The 21,741-nt window shown below is 38.4% G+C and overlaps 1 protein-coding gene across 1 annotated transcript; it reads left to right on the plus strand.

The window, feature by feature from the left end:
* The first annotated feature begins 5,058 nt into the window (after positions 1 to 5,058).
* RAB39B (RAB39B, member RAS oncogene family) lies at positions 5,059 to 12,275 on the plus strand. The gene is made up of 2 exons (XM_036923571.2): positions 5,059 to 5,572; positions 7,766 to 12,275. Exons 1-2 carry the CDS (start codon positions 5,358 to 5,360, stop codon positions 8,190 to 8,192), a joined length of 642 nt encoding a protein of 213 aa, XP_036779466.1. The 5' UTR covers positions 5,059 to 5,357; the 3' UTR covers positions 8,193 to 12,275.
* The last annotated feature ends 9,466 nt before the right edge of the window (positions 12,276 to 21,741 follow it).

Consider the following 21,741-nt stretch of genomic DNA (forward strand, 5'->3'; position numbering starts at 1 on the left):
ACAATGTATTATTGGGTTTTTAATATATTTTTTATTTTTTAGTTATCCACATTATTAAATGCTCAGCCCAATAAGTGTGGTTTCTATCTGTCAAGATGGAAATATATTACAATGTTACTGACTATATTCTCTATGCTGGACTCTCATCCCTGTGACTAATTTATATTACATTGAGATTTTTATGCCTCTTTACCCCCTTCACCTATTTTTGGTTTGTAATATTAATAGACATAATAAGCAAAACAACATCATTAAAAAGGTGAAAGGGGACTAGAACTACATAGGAGTAATATATATATATGGAATTAAGCTACTATATATCTGAATGTTATTTTGATAATCTAAGAAGTATTTGGTAAGCCCTAGAGCAACCACTAAAAAAAAAAAACCCTAAAAAATATGGTGAAAAATCATAAAAGAAATTAAATGCTACATTGAAAAATATTCACTTTAAGCAAAGAAAAGTAATAAAGGGGGAATAGAGAAACAAAAGAAATAATATATAGAATATATAAATATATAAAATATAAAAGAATATATAGAATATATAAAACATAAAAGAATATATAGAAAAGGGAACAAGTGGCATATGTAAACCCAACTGCATCAATGATAACAATAATAATCTAATAAAGCAAGGATTGTGAGGTTGGATAAAAAAACATGATACAACTATATGTTGTCTACAGGAGACACAGCTATGATTCCATTGTACAGATTGAAAGTACAAAAATATGGAAAAAGATATCATGCAAACAGCAACCACAAGAAAGCTGAAGTGGCTCTACTAATGTCAGACAAAATAGACCTCAAAACAAAGAAAAGTTCCTAGAGACAAAAAGAGACATTTCATAATAATAAAAGGGTCAATCCATCATAAAAAAAACACAGTGATTACAACATATATACATCTAACATCTAACAACAGAGATCCAAAATATATAGGGCAAAAATCAATAGAACTGAAGAGAGGGATAGTTCTACAATAATAGTTGAAGTCTGGATAGTACAACTACACACAAGATTAGCAAGAAAATAGAAGACTTGGACAATGCTAAAGACCAACTAGACCTAACACACATATATAGAACACTTCACCCAAAATCAGAATATACTTTTTTTTTTCAAGGGCACATGGAGCATTCTCCAGTGTAGACCATATGCTATGCCATAAAACAAACCTCAAAAAATTCAAAAGGATACAAACAATACAGAGTATGTTCTCTGACCTCCCATGGAATAAAATTAGAAGTCAGTAGCAGGAAAAAATGTGGGAAACTCACAAATATAAATAAATGAAAGAAAACACACCCAAATAAGCTAGTAAATGGGTCAAAGAAGAAATCAAAAAAGGATAAATGAAAATGAACATGCAAGATACCAAAACTTATGGGGTGCAGATAAAGCAGTGCTCACAGGGAAATTTATAGCTGTAAATGCCTATATTAAGAAAAAAGAAAAGATCTCAGATCAATAACATAACCTTATACCCTAAGAAACTTGAAAAGATGAGAAAACCAAATCAAGCAGAAGTACAGAAATAATAAAGATTAGAGGAGAGATAAATGAAATGAAGCATAAATTTAAAATAGAATCAATGAAACCAAAAGTTTGTTCTTTGAAAAGATCAATAAAATTGACAAACCTTTCCAGTAGATTGACCAAGAAAAAAAACAAAGAAGACTGAAATTGGATGACTTAGATGAGGTGGAGAGATTTCTACCAAGATACTGAAAGTACTGAAACTGACTGAAGACGAAATAGACAATCTAAATAGACTTATAACAAGCCAAGAGATTGAATCCTAATCAAAACTCTACCCAAAGAAAAATCCAGGCACAGATGGCTTCACAAATAAATTCTAGAAAACATTTAAGGAAGAATTAATACTAATTCTTCACAAACTCTTCCAAAAAGCAGAAGAAGAAAGAACACTTCCTAATAAATTTTATGAAGCCAATATTACCCTGATACTAAAGCCACTTTAAGGATATTGGAATAAAAGAAAACTACAGACCAATAAATATGAATATGAATTCAGAAATCCTCAACAAAATAGTAGCAAACTGAATCCAAAAACATATTTTTCAAAATTATGCACCACTATCAAGTAGGCTTTGTACCAGAAATGCAAGGTTAACTCAATATCCAAAAATCAAATAATCTAATATATCATATCAATACAATTTTTTAAATCACATGATCATCTCAGTGGATACACGATAAGCATTTGATCAAATCATAAGGACTACACTAAAAAAACTATTAGAACTAATTTATGAGTTGAGCAAAGTTGAAAACTATAAAATTAATATAAAAAATCTATTGTATTTTTACACACATGCAAGGAACAATCTGAAAATGAACTTAAGAAAATAATTCCATTCAAATAGCATCAAAAATAATAAAATACTTAGGAATAACTTATCCAAAAAAATGTTAAGACTCACAAAAATTGAAAACTAGAAAGTTTTGAAAGTTTGAAAGACCTAAATATATGGAAAAATATCATATGTTCAAGGATTGGAAGACTTAATTTTGTTAAGATGGCAATACTCCCCAAACTGATCTACGGATTCAATGAAATCCCAGTCATCAATATCCCAGCTTCCTTATTTGCAGAAATCGACAAGGTGGCCTTAAAATTCATACGGATTTAAAAGGGGACCAAAAGAGCCAAAACAATCCTGGAGAAGAAAAACACAGTAGAAAGACTCACATTTCCTGATTTCAAAGCTTACCAAATAGCTACATCAAGACAATGTGGTACTGGCATAAGGTTAGATATATAGACCAGTGGAATAAAATTGAGAGTCCAGAAATAAACATAGTCTATGGTCAATTGATTTTCAACAAGAGTGCCAAAATCATTCAGTGGGAAAAGAATAACCCCTCCAACAAAGGGTGTCTGGGATATCCTCATGCAAAAGATCCCTATCTCACAGCATATATAAAAACCCAAAATAGAGCATAGACCTACATGTACGAGGTAAAAGTACAAAAAAACTCTTAGAAGAAAACATAGGAGTAAATCTTCATGACCTTGGATTTGGCAAAGTATTCTTAGACATGACACCAAAAGCACAAACAAAAGAAAAAATAGATATTTCTACTTAATCAAAATTTAAAACTGTGCTTTAAAGGACACCCTCAAGAAAATGTAAAAGGAATATGGGAGAAAATATCTACAAATAACATATCTGATAAGGAATAGCACCTAGAACATATGAAGAAGTCTTACAACTCAATAATAAAAAGACAATGTAGTTTAAAAATGGGCAAAGGCTCTGAGTCTACATTTCTCCATGGAAGATAGACAAATGGCCAATAACAATGTGAAAATCTGCACGTTGTCATTAGTCATCAGGGAAGTGCAAATCACAACCACAATGAAATGCCTCTTCACATCCACTAAGGATGTCTAGAATAAAAAAGTAAGAAAGTAACAAGTGTTGAAGAAGATATGGAGAGATTGGAACTCTCATACATTGCTGGTAGGAATGTAAAATGGTGAAGCCACTGTGGAAAAAAGTCTGCCATTGCCTCAAAGGACTCAACATAGAGTTACCGTCAAACCCAGGAATTCCACTCCTAGGTTTAAGCCCCAAAGAATTCAAAGCATGTGTTCAAACACAAACTTGTACAGGAATGTTCATGGCAGCATTATTCATAATAGCCAAAAGGTGGAAACAACCCAAATGTCCCCCAATGGATAAACAAAATATGGTCTATCTGCACAATGGTATATTCTTCAACTGTAAAAAGGAATGAAGTCCTGATACATGGTACAATGTGCATGAACCTCTAAAACACTGTGGTAAGTGAAAGAAGCCAGTTATGAAAGGCCACATACTATATGATTCTATTTACATGAAATGTCTAGAATAAGGAAATCTTTAGAGATAGGAAGTACATCAGTGGTTGCTTGGGGCTAGTTGGGAAGAGGGATAGAGGGTAGAGGTTTGTTTTTGAGGTGATGAAAATAGCTTAAAATTGAGTTTGGTGATGGTTGCAGAACTCTGTGACTATGCTAAAAATCATTGAATAGTATATTTTAAATGAGTGAATTGTGTGGTATGTGAATTATATACAAATAAAAGAGGTATTTTTTAAATAGAGGTTTTTTTTTAATTGAGTAAGGCAATGGTAAAGGATTGTATATAAAAACACAAAGGATTTGAAGAGGCAATTCCTAGAAGAGGAAATGCAAATGGTCAATGTACAAGAGATGTTGTTGATGTAATTGGCAGTCTGGGAAATGTACAATAAAGCAATGAGATGTCTTTACAGTTCAATAAATCAGATTGGAAAGAATTAAGAAAGAATAGAACATATGATGTCAGAAATAATGCAAAGAAAAGTCTTTTCACACATTGCTGAGTAGAATTTAAATCGTCAAATATTTTTGCAAAATGCCCACATCCATCACATTAATTAATTAATTAATTAATATTAAGGTATCATTGATATACTCTTATGAAGGTTTCACATGAAAAAACAATGTGGTTACTACATTCACCCATATTATCGAGTCCCCCCCATACCCCATTGCAGTCACTGTCCATCAGTGTAGTAAGGTGCCACAGATTCTCCATTACATTTAATATACTTATATTATTTCACTTCCTGGTCCCTCTTGTCAGCCTCTCATGTCATAGAAATTATGTGTGACTGTATTTAAGAGAATCTTTATTGCATCGTTATTATGGCAAAAGGAAAATGAATTCGAAATGGGAAGATTATATGTGATTCTTTATTAATTGCAGAAAGCGTGAGAGTAATGGTCCAACTTGACCCAATTTTTGTAAAGTCAAGCAGCAATGTGTATATATATGGAAATAGACGTGGAAGAATATATTGGAAGCTGTTAATATCAGGGTGGGGAGGGACAGATAATTATGGAGCTTCCTTTTTGTGTACATTTTTATATTGCTTCGCTAGTTTTAATCAAAAGGCATTAGTTTTGCAATCTGAAAAACAGACACATTTTTTAATTAATCGGAAGGGATGAATAGAAGTAATCAGGACGGGAACGCGTTGTTTCCGCAGCCGTTTCTTTATGCGCTCCTATTACAAATAGTGCGGCAGCCCTAAGCGTCGCGTCTATGTGGGGAATTACAGTAACCCGGTGGTCTGTGATGAGTCAGAGTGCGTGGTGCTGCTGCTGCTGCCGTTTCATCACCTCCGGGAGCGCAGCATCCTTCCTTCTGCTCTCCCTGAGCCTGGGCCTACCTCGCCTCGGGCTCCCCGGCCAGCGATGTGCTTGCGGCCGATCTAGATCCCGACCGAGCCGCACTCTCTTAAGCCCCTTCCCGCCGCCCACGGCCCGGGCCAAGGAGACCTGCTGAGCCCTGGCCATGGAGGCCATCTGGCTGTACCAGTTCCGGCTCATTGTCATCGGGGATTCCACGGTGGGCAAGTCCTGTCTGATCCGCCGCTTCACTGAGGGCCGCTTTGCCCAGGTTTCGGACCCCACCGTAGGGGTGGATTTTTTCTCCCGCCTGGTGGAGATCGAGCCTGGAAAACGCATCAAGCTCCAAATCTGGGATACCGCGGGTCAAGAAAGGTTCAGGTGGGAGCACAGCCCGGGCCCGCGAGCTGTGGGAGGGTCTTCAGGGCTTTGCACAGAGCCCCTGGGGAAAGAGGACTTCCTGGTCCTGGTCGTGGCCGGTGGGGACAATACCAACGGTCTGGAGGGTTCTGCTCAAGCCTACCTTAAGCTAGCTGGGAGCTCAGTGCAGGGAAAAAAGCACCCTGGCACGGAAGGCTGGTCAATGATACGTACTGCTTGCACCACAACTCCACCAACCCTGCCCCTTGGTGGCTAGATAACTAGCTGGAACTAATGACTGTAATGCATCAATCTCGGTCCCCACACCATATACTTTAAAAAATGTTCCCATGTCATCCTAATTGAAAGATATACATATATGATGTCATATATACAAAATACTCACTGAGGACTGACTGCTTCTTGCAACCAGCAAACATTCACTGATCACCCACTACATGCAGCACTCTGGGCTTGTTTCTGCAGAAACAGCCTGAGGAAACTCACACAGGGGGATGCCATGTAAACAACACAGACACAGGCCCTTCACTCTTCAAACCTCTATGCTAGCATAATGGGAGAACTACATAATCAGCAATTACACAAAACAGTGTCTTGTTCATATTTGTATACCCACTCCCAACTATGACATTTAGCACATAAGCCATGAACACATTTAATTTTCTCTTACAACCCTTTGCTTTGTCTTTGTAGTGTGTACCACTTGTAATTATACATATGAACACAGAACAGGGAACACTACCTGGAGAAGATGAGGCAGATGATTATCACCACCAAAACAAAGAAGGAAAAGCCCAGGTAGAAGAAACATCATGTATAAAGACAAAAGTGAGAGAGAGCACTATACACAGAAAACTTTGACAGAGCAATTTGAGCTAAAGTCATATACAGCAGCAGGAACTAGATAGACTATAGACTAGACTCAATAGCCTATGGGTTATGGTCATTTATTCATTTATCTGTTGAGCATTAAAGATACTGCTTAGGTACTTGAAGAGGGGTAGGGATAAGAGATGACAAGAAACTTCCTCTTCCATAAACACTGTGGCAAGTATCCTTGCACAGGTTCCCTTTGAACTTGTGATTGCATTTCTCATAAGTGAACAAAGGTGTCTTTTATATGTTTGTTGGAATTTCTGTCTGTGTGTTAGCCTTTTCATAGTTGCTTATTCTTTATTGGGTGACATTGATTTCTAAGAGTTCCTCATAGATTAAGACTATTAAACCTTTTCTGTCATGGATGTTGTAAAATATCTTCCCAGTTTGTCATTTGTCTTTTAACTTTAAGAAAAATTTTTGATGTCTGCAAGGTTTTAATTTTTATGTAGCCCTATGTGGTGCTTAGAAGGGCTTTGTTTCTTCATTAATGTAATAATGTATTTTAGAGTTTTGTCAGGGATCTACAGCTTGCTTACTGATTTCTTAAACCAAGGTGCTCACAAATCAAAACCTTCGTTCATGACAAATTTTCTGGTCCACCTACCATTCTCCATGGATCTTCAAACACAAGAGAATTAGAAATGTTTTCACTCCCCAGGGATAATTTTCCTGGTTCTAGAGACATGAAGTCATTTATAAGGTTTGTGCTTACCATCATCTAGCTTGTACTTCAATTCCCAGGACAATGTTTGTTCTGTTAGTGTTGGACCTTTTGCCCTAAGCTGTAAGCTGTTGTTTATCTTCTTCATCCAAGGAGACAGAAAACCTAAAAATATACATAGGTAAAAAAGTACAGTAGTCCAAAGCAAGTGATTATAGAAGCAAATAGTTCTATACCCTCTAATAAGCTCTACACCCCTGTAGATTAATATATATATATTATATATTTTAAAAATCCTGTTTCATCTACTGGAATTTGTAATGAGCTCTCAAGGCTCACATACATTATTTCATTTTGCCTCATGATAACTTGTGACACGTTTTGCAGAAGAGGAAAGCTCATTCAGTCATTCAAGGGAAAAGGCCTGTAAATCCATGTGCATTCATTTGTACGAGATGCCTTCTCAAAGTTTTGCCCACTTGAAAATTCATATATTGCTATTATTATGAGATGAGATTTGTATTCTTTTGTTTACAAAAATCATTTTTCTTAAAGGACTGTGTCAGTTACCAGAGACAGTAGAATACACTGAGTTCATTGAAGTCCGAGGTTTGAGCGTGACCTTTACTCTTTACTTCTTTCTTGTGTTTTAGATCCATCACTCGCGCCTACTACAGGAACTCAGTAGGTGGTCTTCTCTTATTTGACATTACCAACCGCAGGTCCTTCCAGAATGTCCATGAGTGGTTAGAAGAGACCAAAGTACATGTTCAGCCCTACCAAATTGTATTTGTTCTGGTGGGTCACAAGTGTGACCTGGATACACAGAGGCAAGTGACTCGCCACGAGGCAGAGAAACTGGCTGCTGCATACGGCATGAAGTACATTGAAACATCAGCCCGAGATGCCATTAATGTGGAAAAAGCCTTCACAGACCTGACAAGAGACATATATGAGCTGGTTAAAAGGGGGGATATTACAATCCAGGAGGGCTGGGAAGGGGTGAAGAGTGGATTTGTACCAAACGTGGTTCACTCTTCAGAAGAGGTTGTCAAGTCAGAGAGGAGGTGTTTGTGCTAGTCAGCCCTTTTATTTTCAAAACATGCTCTCCTGCCGGAATTTAAAAGTCATCAAAATGAAAAGAATCCTTGTGTGACTGAAGAGAACTCAACTTTAATTTTAGATGCCAAGTGAGCCTCGTTCCCTAGAGGTACTCTGACAGGCCATGAGCAGGTGGATGGGGCACCCCTGAGGGACTGAATTACTGGCATGTTTCGTGGCTCATGCTGGGAAGTGGCTACTCTGTGTGCCCTTGGTGGACCACATGTCAAAGGGGTTGAGGTTTGGGGAGCTAGGCCCCAGAAAAATACACTCACAGACAAAACAGCTATTTCTTGGTATTTCAGCTCACATATAGGTCATGAACATAAAGAAATATGTAGGGGAAAAAGCATCACTTTGGGAACAGTTAACAAAACTGAAAAAGACTATGAGATCAGCATGATCAGTGATAATATCCTATATCGAATGTGTGTGCTGGGTTTGGTTGAAAGGTGCCAGTTAGCTTCTAGGCAGCTCATCTGTAAAATGAGGAGCATGGACCAACTGTTTCCTAAAACCCTTTCAAGGCCTGATGTTCTAATAAAAATGGTGTGACTATGAAAAGGGAGGCCATCTATACACCATTATTATCACATTCGAGAAAATGTACACCCTGTGACAGAATAAACAGCTATGTGAACAAAATTGTCCCATGCAAATTATCTTGTAAGCAGATGACAGGAACACAGCAAACTAAACGCCATACCCTCCCTCCCCTCTGCCTACTCCTGGGGTTTCATTGCATCAGCAGCTGCAATCTAGAGCTACACTGCCTGTCTCTTCAAGTACCTGGTGGAAATGGCTGCTGAGAGGTGCCACAGGGATTGCCTCTGAAAGGAGCCCTGAGTACCTGCTCAACAGGAGGTGCTGTAAACCTTACAAGCATGTTGCAGTCATTTGAATCACTCATTTGATCATCATAACAGGCCTGTGATATTTTCTTCTCCATTTTATGAAAGAATAAACTAAGGGGCAGGAGACACTTGGCCAAGGTGAAGGTCTGACTCCTGGTTCTTGTTTCACTACATCATCAGATGAGTGAACTGTTCTTTTGTTTACTTGACTGTAAATACTCTGTACATGTTAGGATATGTTTCCTTATTGATTACAACTCAGCTGTAATCCTGAGGGAACCTGGGGATGAATCAAAGGTAAAGCCCATTCAGGTATTATTGACAAGAGGGCTTTAAACAAGTGAATAATTGCACAACTGAAAAGACATTAGAACCATTATTGAAAGGAACCAAATACAGAAGTGGGGGAGTGGCATGGGGATAATGTACTCACCTCACAAGGACCTTAGCCTCCTGTTTGATGCACACCTACACTGGGTTCCTGTCTACCCTAGAGTCAGTTCGTAATTCTCAGGTGAATAGACAGCTAACTGCATCAGAAAATTGGAATGGTTGGCTTGAGGTTCCATTATCTTCTTGAAGAGAGGTGATACTTTAAATTATTGTTTTGGATTGTAGCCAGTGGAGCTAGGCTAAAGCCATACTTCTCACAGTAAGAAAATAATTCTGATTAGAGTCAGGTTTCTCACATCCATGGTGAGAGGAAAACCTGAGAACGGTAAATTGCTTTGAGATATACTATTGAACTTTAGTGTGAATGTGACTGAATCTGAAAGTCTTGGAATTTACTTCAGCCAGAATAAAGAAGCCAAGTAATGAAACTGTGGCAACAAGCCACTTTGGACCAACCTGCATCATCAGCTACAAGTTGGCTTGGGGGTGGGGGTGGGGAATTAAGCTGCCAGCTTTGTGGTTGTACAAGGCAAGCAAAAAATGGTAAATTGGGTTAAGAAAAGTTTCATCAACTACTATACTTAATTATATTTAGAAGATTCTGAAAGCAAGATTATCCAGTGGATAAATGAGAGTTGACTGGATTCTGTCAGTTCAAAGAAAGGCTAAAAACAAAATTACAGTTTTCTTGACTGAAATGCATTATATGTATACCTTTCCCATTCCTTGCATTTTTATAGGCAGGTTGAAGAATACTCGGCATAGATCCAGCAGAGGTGGTTGATCTTAATTGCTTTAACAAGTTCCAGAAACTTTAAAAAACATTTTAATAGAATTCAGTGCTGTCACTGCAATAAGTGGGTTTTAGAAAATAAGTGTGAAAAAATCAGGTGTTAATACAATATTAAGGATAAAGTTTTAGAAGCTATTTTACTACATAGGTAAAGAAAAGATAAACTAACTTGTAACAAAGACCACAACTGCATGTTGGATTAGATTGTCTTTATTCCAGAATAAAATGTACTGTATACTTTGCCTCACTTTGTTGTGCACTGTAATGAAATGTGAAAAAATGTTTTCTTTAGCTGTATGTGAATGAGATTTGCTTGTATTTAGTAAAATGGCTGATTATGTAACTGTGAGATTCTAAGTGTGTGTTGTAGCTATTTCCAGAGTCTGTCACTACAGTACAGCAACCACTACCAAGGATATTAATTAGCACTACTATTTATTAGTATCTTAAAGCCAGAAATAGAGTATGATTTTTGTAAGTTATATAATCATCACATTGAGAGTCACCAAGACCTCACTACTGCTTGGGAATCTTGGGCCACTTTTGGAAAAGTTGGCTCTCACAAGCCTGGACCTTAATTCTGCCAGGTAGCTAATTACAACTTTTGTCTTCCTTTGGGAAAAGTGTCCCCAGGCTAAATTGCCTCAGCTTTTTCACGTCCTACTACAGCGTGCTTTTTGTGTCAGGATCACTTGGGGTAGGGGTCCCAAATTGGAACAAAAAAGTTTAGAACATTGCCTAGGGTTTATAGCACATATTTAAGGGAGGGTAAAAAAAGTGAAGATGTTTGATTCTGAGTCTGGACATTGGCCAGCTGAGTTCACATCTTTATCACTTTTATAGTAATGAGGCAGGAAGGGAGGGAGGGAGAAAAAAACCAATGATGTTTATAACTCCATTCTCCTTAAAACATTCCCCAAGGCTTGACCATGTTTTCTTAAATTATATTAATTCAGTCCCGTCTATAAGCCAATGAATCTTGAATTTCTATCTCCAGCTAGCTTGTCTCTTTCCCATGCACTCTAGACCTTTTAACCAGCTGCCTGCCTGACATCTCCATTCAAATGTCTGGTAGGCCTCAGAACCTTAACATGTCCCAAACCAAGCTCCTAATCTTCATCCCCAAATTTGTTCCTCCCATAGCCTTCCCCTCAGTAAATGGCAAGTTTATCCTTCCATGCATTCTTCCCAAAAAACTTGGAGTCATCCTTGCGTCCTCTCTCAGCCACATTTAGTCCATCTGGAAGTTACGCTGGCTCAACCTTAAAGTTATAACCAAAATCTGACAGCTTTTCACCATTTCCACTGCTAACACCCTGGTCCTGCTTCCACTTTTGCCCCTCCCACCCCACCACCCACAGTCTATTCTCCACACAGCAGCCAGAGGGAGCCTGATAAGAGATTGGTTATAAGCAATCATCTACTCATAATTCTCCAGTGGTTATCCATTTACTCAGCCTAAAAACCAAAGTCCTTCAAATGATAAGCAGGAGAACCCTTAGAAATGAATTCCATTCCTGTCCCATCTCCTATGTGACCTCATTTTTTACTGCTGAACCCTTGATTATTCTACTCCAGCTACATGGATTTCTTTCGTGTTGTCCAAATACACCAAGCACATTCACACCTGAGGGCCTTTGTACTTGCTCCTCACTCTATCTGGAATTCTCTTTCCTAAGATATCTGCATGGATTTCCCCCTCACGCCCATCAGGTTCTGGAACCAACAGCTTACAAAATCTGCAAGCAGCTTCCTGATCCTAGAGAAGATGTGGCTCCAGAAGTAGGTCCTGACAGCTCAACATAGAGTCCCCTGGGGAACAGCAAAAAAAAGGGAAGAGAAGCTTAGAGTACAGTTTCTCAGAAAGGAGTGGATACACGCTCAGAAAGCATCACAATGCAGAAGTGTGTCCAGAAGAATAAGAACAAAAATATATAAGAATATAATTCATCCTGTTCACTGGTATTTCTGCAACCTGTAGCATAGATACACGCTTGAACAATCAATAAATATTTGAACGAGTGATGTTTTCTTGTCCTACTTTAATCCAGTGACCTTGAATGTTACTTCAGTCCAGTAAAATATACACATTGCCCCATCCTGAAGCATTACCAAATTTTTTTTGGTAATTTTTCAGCCTCTGAAATTCCTCTCCAATTACTATTTCAGGTTGTCCACTCTGTCCCAAGAACCCTGTTTTAAATTTCTGTAGGACCTTCAGGCAGTCAACCACTGCCCATTGCCAGTCTATCAGTGTACCCCTTGATTTTGTTACCCTTGCTCTTTCTCCTGGCCCTTGTGGTCAGCTGCATTCAAGCTATAAGTTCCTAAAGAAAATGGTTACTCAAAGTTTGATCCATTTCCTTTTAGATATTTTTATTTTACTTTCAAAAGGTTACTTAACATAATGGATGAGTATGGATTTTGGAGTAAGATGAACATGGGTTCAAATTCTGACTCTATAAGTTAATATATATGTAATTCAATCTTACTGACTCTCAGCTTACACATATGTTAAATTAGATAATGTTTGCACCTAAATTAATCTTTTTGTGCCATTACCTTTTTCACATAGAACATATTTTCTGTAAGTACATGAGGGCAGAAGCTGTCTATTTTTGTTATTACATAATTTTTGCTCTCTACAGTCATATTTCTTAAATGTGATCAGAAGAAGAGTAGTTGACATGGTGAAGATGACAGACATGGAAGAAAGCTGGAGCCACTCTACATTTAGACTCCTTATTACATGAGATGATAAACCCCCTTTTAGTTTATGCTATTTTTTTCCACATGTAACTTAAAGTCTCCTATCTGATACAATAGTACTCTATTGTATGGACATACAATTAGTTAGTTCATCAATTCTCATTAGTGGGCATTAGGTTATGTACAGTTTTGCTGTTATTAAGCAATTTTGCAATGCATATATATCCTTGTGTATTTGACCAATTATGTCAAGTTAAAGTTGCAAAAGCAGAATTTATGAATCGAAGAATATACACATTTAAATTTTTGATATAATTAATCAGATGAATCTCTAGAAATGTCTTGCTGAATGCCCATGAACTATGTATTATAATGCCATTATTGTCAATCTTTAGCTTTTTGCAAATCTGAAAGGTGAAGAATATATGTTTTTAAATTTGTATATCTTTGGTTATTGGTTTTTTGTTGCTTGCAGCTGAAAATAATCCTAATAAAAATGTGTTTTTTTTCTTATTAATTAATAAGGTCTCCTTATATAAGGAAATCAATTCTTTATCCATCATGTATTATGGCACAATATTTTTTCATGTTTTTCTGACTTTTAATTTTACTTATGCTGTTTGGTAATACAGAAGTCTTTAACATGTAAATTTCTTCCCTTAACCTATTAGTGTAATTAATTGTATTAGTAAATCTGTTTATGTTTAACCATATTTCTTTACATTCTTAGAATAAACTCTACTTGTTCACTGTGTAATTCTTAAAACACTGGTTGATTTAACTTACTAATATTTTATTAGGATCCTTGCATCTATATTTATGTTTGAGATTAGTTCATAACAGTATTTCTAAAAAAAGGTATTCCCCTGAAAAGCTTCTGTACAGCAAAGGACACCATCAATAAAACAAAAAGGTACCCTACAGTATGGGAGAATATATTCACAAATGACAGATCCAATAAAGGGTTGACATCCAAAATATATAAAGAGCTCATGCACCTCAACAAACAAAAAGCAAATAATCCAATTAAAAAATGTGCAGAGGACCTGAACAGACAGTTCTCCAAAGAAGAAATTCAGATGGCCAACAGGCACATGAAAAGATGCTCCACATCGCTAGTCATCAGAGAAATGCAAATTAAAACCACAATGAGATATCACCTCACACCAGTAAGGATCGCTACCATCCAAAAGACAAACAAAAACAAATGTTGGCGAGGTTGTGGAGAAAGGGGAACCCTCCTACCCTGCTGGTGGGAATGTAAATTAGTTCAACCATTGTGGAGAGCAATATGGAGGTTCCTCAAAAAGCTCAAAATAGAAATACCATTTGACCCAGGAATTCTACTTCTATGAATTTACCCTAAGAATGCAGCAGTCCAGTTTGAAAAAGACAGATGCACCCCTATGTTTATCGCAGCACTATTTGCAATAGCCAAGAAATGGAAGCAAACTAACTGCCCATCAGTAGTTGAATGGATAAAGATGTGGCACATATACACAATGGAATATTATTCAGCCATAAGAATAAAACAAATCCTACCATTTGCAACAACATGGATGGAGCTAGAGGGTATTATGCTCAGTGAAATAAGCCAGGCGGAGAAAGACAAGTATCAAATGATTTCACTCATATGTGGAGTATGAGAACAAAGAAAAACTGAAGGAACAAAACAGCAGCAGAATCACAGAACCCAAGAATGGACTAACCATTACCAAAGGGAAAGGTACTGGGGAGGATGGGTGGGAAGGGAGGGATAAGGGCAGGGAAAAAGAAAGGGGGCTGTGTAGGCTGGGTCTTTGTGTCTTGCCCAGCCGATATGGAGTGATCTCCCTTTCTGTGGGCGTGGTTTGCCTTAGGCTGTTTCTCTGCTTTTGCAGCGCCCGGAGGGGTAATGGACGGGGGCGGGGGCTGTTTGGCTGTTTACCTCCGTGAGGGGTCTCAGAGCTGTTGCCCAGGGGGTTAGTGCGCCCGGTTTTCCCTGTAATTTTCAGCCACTGCTCTGTGACCTGTGTTGTTTCCGTCTAGCTGTTAAGTCCCTGTCCCTTTAAGACTTTCAAAAAGCACTCGCTTTTCTTTGTCACAGGGGCATCAGCTTCGGAACCCGCTCACAGGTCTTGCTGCCCTATTTCCCTAGTTTCCAGCCCTCCACGCACACACTGTGTCTGCGCTCTGGGGCGGATGGCTGGGGCTGGATGTTCAGCAGTCCTGGGCTCCCTCTCCCTCCCACCGGGAGCTGGGGGGAGGTGTGCTCGGGTCCCGCCGGGCTGGGGGTTGTATCTTACTCCTTTCACCAGGCGCTGGGCTCTCGCATGTGTGGATGTAGTCTGGCTGTTGTCCTGTGTCTTCTGGTCTCTCTTTTAGGATTAGTTGTATTTGTTGTATTTTCAAAAATATATATGTTTTTGGGAGGAGATTCCCACTGTCCTACTCACGCTGCCATGTTGGCTCCCGCCAAGTAATTTTTAATTGTACTCAACATTTTGAATATTATGCAACTGCAGGTCTTGTTTAAATTCTATGGAGAATGGTGGTATTTTGTTTTAGCTGACAATTCGAACCTGGCTTCTTGAGATGTCATTCCAACACGTTGTTTTCAAGCTTTTTCTGAAGCCACTTGGATCTTTCCTGCGTTCATGCACCACACAGTGGCGAGGCCAGAAGCTGGGCAGTGAGTGGTCTATCCTTTTATTCAGTCCTCATAGTCTTTGGTATGCTGATTAGGAACACATACAGGGCCCAGCAGTTTGTAATCTACTCTTCAGGGTTGCTTTCTGGAGCTCCACCTAGACATCTCAACCAAGCTGGGACACTACTGAAAGTAGAAGGGGCTACTAAAAATAATGAATAAGTGTTAACTGCTCTACAACAGGTATAAATCAGGGTGTCCCAGGTATTCCATGGCATAGTTAGTCTAAAGTTAAGTACAATGGGGAAAATAAAGCAAGGAAGAGGGATAAGGATATGTATCTCTGGGTGAGGGAGGGGGCTTGTAATTGCAAATGTATATGTGGAAAAATCCTGAGGTAGGAGCAAAATGGAGCATGTCCCACAAACAGCAAAGAGACAGGCGCGCTAGACCAGAATGTACAAGGGGAAGAATGAAGTTAGAGTCACGATTTGCTGATGAACAAACATAAATATGAAATCAGAATATGCTGTGTAAGAGTATGGGTGGGCCCAGTGGAGGGGGCAGGTGGGGAGCATGGAGGAGTTAAGGTTTTGACATGTTAAGTTTGAGATGCCTATTAACTTTTGCTGATGAAATTGTCAGGTAAGCAATTAGATGTGGGAGTCTGAAATTCTGAGGTCTAAAGGTCCAAGTTGTAGATAAAAACCTGTGCATCAGTGGAGAGATCATACTTTCCAACACATTGGATGAGCTCCTCAAATACAAGGAAAAGAAGTCTAAGAGGCAAACCTTAGGGAACACTAGTGGAGAAAGACAGAAGAATGCAGGAGAGAGAGGAACTGTGGGGGAGAATCTTCTAAGACTGCAGGGACAGATCATTCATAGTAAGTAACAGGAGGGCAAGTGGAGTACATGTTGTCCTGCTATATGCAATGCATGCATTCCTAAAAAAATTTAACATTTAGCACAATTGCACACTGTTAATGGGTTAACTTGTGTTCCCCAGAAAGGTATGTTGAGGTCTTAACCCTGAATGCCTGTGAATGTGGCCCTATTTAGAAATAAGGTTGTTACAGATGGAATTAAGATGATGTCATACTGGGGTAGGGTAGGTCCCTGATCTAACATCCTTAGAAGAGCAGATTAAGACATAGATCTGCACAGAGGGACCACCATGTGAAGAGGCACAGGAAAAGGTGGCCGTCTTCAAGCCAAGGAGAGAGGCCTCAGAAGGAAGCAACCCTGTTTCCATACTCCATCAATCACCAAGTCCCATAGTGTGGGGCTTGCCTCCTGGCTCCTGCTGGGCAGAGAAGGTCTGCAGTCTTACTCTCCCCCACCAGTCTGTGCTGTGGGCCCCTAATCCAGTATGACTGGGGTCCTTATGGAACAGGGACATTTGGACATAGGTTAGGACAGAACTGGAAGGTGAGATGAGGATGGACCTAAGATAGTGGGCCAGCCAGGGCAGCAGCACACTCAGGAAGGAGGCTCCCACACAAATACTTGATTTTTTAATTTTTAGGTTTTTTTTTTTTGGTAGTTTCCTTAAAATATAGCACAATGGGCTCCTGCTGCCAGAAAAGCAGTTGAGCTGAGGGTGTTAAAATTATTCAGGCTATTCTGAGTCCTCTTGCCTTGAAAAAAGCCTGAATCAAACCCAGCTTCTCTTAAACCAATACTGGCCTCTACGTACCAGCAAAGGAGTATGAAAATGGGCAGGAAACAGTCCCACATAACGGAGTGAATGGCTGCAACACCATCACCACCTACTTAAGCCTTGCAGTCATGAATTTATAGTGTTGGAAATTGACAGAGTGGAAATGAACAAGACACTGGCATAACCAGACCAATACAGCAAAGCAGGATGGGGACAAAAGAATTAATGGTGTGTGCAAGGAAGTGACTTGTACAGATCGTGAAAGAGAGAAGGACCTTGGGGAAACTGCAAACCTGGAAGGGGACAGAATGACAAGGTTAAGATTAAGAAGGGGATGCCATGCTTGGTAATGACAAGGTCTTCATGTCACTATGACAGTAAGTGTTTTAAATGTACGAAATGACCTTGTTTTAAATGTACTAAAGTAGAAAGAAAAATTACTTTTAAGAAGACATCCAACTGAACTCCTACTGCAAACTTCTTGGTGACCTGGTGCTTTTGACACCAAAACATGTGAACATTGAGGCCAGAATGAAAGATTTCAAGAAGTTTTTTGCCCTACCAGAGGGCCAAAAATTGATTGTCCAAAACATGCCATTGTCACCTTACTGGAAATGTTCAAAACATTTTTTAAGAAGTATGTAACTGTGCAATGGAGCAATGACAAAATAAAAACAGAAATCAAGCAATATATGGGGACAAATGACAAATAATTCAACACCACAAAATCTGTGGGACGCAGCCAAGGCTGTGGTAAGAGGGAAGTATATTGCAATACAGCACTACTTCAGGAAAGAAGAACAATCCCAAAATGAACAGTCTAAACTCATAACAAATGAAACTAGAAAAGGAAGAAGAAATGAGGCCCAAACTCAGTAGAAGAGGAACATAATAAAGATCAGAGCATAAATAAATAAAATAGAAAAGAATAAAACAGAAAAAAATCAATGAAGCCAGGAGCTGGTTCTTTGAGAAAATAAACAAAATAGATAAACCCCTAGCCAGACTCATTAAGAAAAAAAGAGAGTCTACTTACATAAACAGAATCAGAAATGAGAAAGGAAAAATCACTACAGACACCATGGAAATACACAGAATTATTAGACAATACTATGAAAAATTATGTGGTAACAAACTAGATAACCCAGAAGAAACAGACAACCATCTTGAGAAATACAACCTTCCAAGGCAGACCAAGGAAGAAACAGAAAATCTGAATAGACCAATTACCAGCAAAGAAATTCAATTGATAATGAAAAAACTACCTAAGAAGAAAACCCGTGGACCAGATGGTTTTACTGCTGAATTTGACCAAATATTTAGTGAAAACCTGATACACATTCTCCTTAAAGTTTTCCAAAAAGTAGAAGAGGAGGGAATACTCCCCATCTCATTCTACAAGGCCAGCATCACTCTAATACGAAAACTGGGTAAAGACACCACAAAAAAAGAAAATTATAGACTAATATCCCTGATGAACACAGATGAGAAAATACTCAACAAAATATTAGCAAACCAAATTCAAAAACACATTAAAAAAAGATTGATTATCCATCATGATCAAGTAGGATTTATCACAGGGATGCAAGGATGGTACAACATTCAAAAACCATCAACATCATCCACCACATCAACAAAAAGGACAAAAACCACATGATCATCTCCACAGATGCTGAAAAAGCATTTGACAAAATTCAACATTCATTCATGATAAAAACTCTCAACAAAATGGGTATAGAGGGCAAGTACCTCAACATAATAAAGGCCATATATGACAAACCCAAAGCTAACATTACATTTACAAGCGAGAAGCTGAAAGCTTTTCCTTTAAGATCAGGAGAAAGACAGGGATGCCCACTCTCCCCACTTTTATTCAACATAGATCTGGAGGTCTGTGCAACAGCAATCAGACAACACAAAGAAATAAAAGGCATCCAGATTGGCAAGGAAGAAGTCAAACTGTCCCTGTTTGCAGATGACATGATATTGTACATAAAAAACCCTAAAGAATCCACTCCAAGACTACTAGATCTAATATCTGAATTCAGCAAATTTGTAGGATACAAAATTAATACACAAAACGGTTGCATTCCTATACACTAATGATGAACTAACAGAAAGAGAAATCAGGAAAACAATTCCATTCACAATTGCATCAAAAACAATAAAATACCTAGGAATAAACCTAACCAAGGAAGTGAAAGACCTATACCCTAAAAACTACAAGACACTCATGAAAGAAATTAAAGAGGACACTAATAAATGGAAATTCATCCCATGCTCTTGGCTAGGAAGAATTAATATTGTCAAAGTGGCCATCCTGCCTAAAGCAATCTACACTTTCAATGCAATCCCTATCAAAATACCAACAGCATTCTTCAATGAACTAGAACAAATTGTTCTAAAATTCATATGGAACCACAAAAGACCCCGAATAGCCAAAGCAATCCTGAGAAAGGAGAATAAAGCAGGGGGAATTATGCTCCCTGACTTCAAGCTCTACTACAAAGCCACAGTAATCAAGACAATTTTGTACTGGCACAAGAACAGACCCATCGACCAGTGGAACAGAATAGAGAGCCCAGATATAATCCGAAGTATATATGATCAATTAATATATGACAAGGGAGCCATGGATATGCAATGGGGAAATGATAGCCTCTTCAACAGCTTGTGTTGGCAAAACTGGACAGCTACATGTAAGAGGATGAAACTGGGTCATTGTCTAACCCCATACACAAAAGTAAACTTGAAATGGATCAAAGACCTGAATGTAAGTCATGAAACCATAAAATTATTAGAAGACAACATAGGCAAAAATCTCCTGAATATAAACATGAGCAACTTCTTCATGAAAGCATCTCCTTGAGTGAGGGAATCAAAAGCAAAAATGAACACATGGGACTACATCAAACTAAAAAGCTTCTGTATGGCAAAGGACACCATAAACCCAACAAGAAGACATCCTACAGTATGGAAGAATATATATGTAAATGACATATCTGACAAGGGATTAAATCCAAAATTATAAATATAAAGAACTCACATACTTCAACACCCAAAAAGCAAATAATCCAATTAAAAAATGGGCAGAGGGTATGAACACACAATTCTCCAAAGAAGAAATTCAGATGGCCAACAGACACATGGAGAGATGCTCCACATCACTAATCATCAGGGAAATGCAAATTAAAACCACAATGAAATATCACCTCACACCAGTAAGGATGGCCAGCATCAAAAAGACTAAGAACAACAAATGCTGGCAAGGATACGGAGAAAGGGGAACCCTCCTACACTGCTGGTGGGAATGTTAGCTAGTTCAACCATTGTGGAAAGCAATATGGAGGTACCTCAAAAATCTAAAAATACAAACACCATTTGACCAGGGAATACCACTCCTTGGAATTTACCCAATGAATACAACTTCTCAGATTCAAAAAGACTTATGTACCCCTATGTTTATCGCAGCACTTTTTACAATAGCCAAGATATTAGGAAGCAACCTAAGTCTCCATCAGTAGATGAATGGATAAAGAAGAGGTGGTACATATACACAATGAAATACTATTCAGCCATAAGAAAGAAACAAATCCTACCATTTGCAACAATATGGATGGAGCGGGAGGACATTATGCTCAGTGAAATAAACCAGGTGGAGAAAGACAAGTGCCAAATGATTTCCCTCATTTGTGGAGTATAACAATGAAGCAAAACTGAAGAAACAAAACAGAAGGAGACTCATAGACTCCAAGAAGGAACTAGTGGTTACCAAAGGGAAGGGGTTTTAATTTGCATTTCCATGATGATTAGTGATGTGGAGCATCTTTTCATGTGTGTTGGCCATCTGAATTTCTTCTTTAGAGAACTGTCTCTTCATATCATCTGCCCATTTTTTAATTGGGTTATTTGCTTTTTGGGTGTTGAGGCATGTAAGTTCTTTATATATTTTTGATGTTAACCCCTTGTTGGATATGTCATTTACAAATATATTCTCCCATACTGTAGGATGCCCTTTTGTTTTGTTGATGATGTCCTTTGCTAAACAAGCTTTTTAGTTTGATGTAGTCCCATGAGTTCATTTCTGCTTTTGTTTCCCTTTCCTGAGGAGATGGGTTCAGGAAGAAGTTGCTCATGTTTATATTCAGGAGATGTTTGCCTATATTGTCTTCTAATAGTTTTATGGTTTCATGACTTACATTCAGGTCTTTGATCCATTTCGAGTTTACTTTTGTGTATGGGATTAGAAAATGATCCAGTTTCATTCTCGTACATGTAGCTGTCCAGTTTTGCCAACACCAGCTGTTGAAGAGGCTGTCATTTCCCCATTGCATATCCATGGCTCCCTTGTCATATATTAATTGATCATATATACTTCGGATTATATCTGGGCTCTCTATTCTGTTCCACTGGTCGATGGGTCTGTTCTTGTGCCAGTACAAAATTGTCTTGATTACTGTGGCTTTGTAGTAGAGCTTGAAGTTGGG

The sequence above is a fragment of the Manis pentadactyla genome, chromosome X (genome assembly GCF_030020395.1).
Source record: "Manis pentadactyla isolate mManPen7 chromosome X, mManPen7.hap1, whole genome shotgun sequence".
Taxonomy (NCBI): domain Eukaryota; kingdom Metazoa; phylum Chordata; class Mammalia; order Pholidota; family Manidae; genus Manis; species Manis pentadactyla.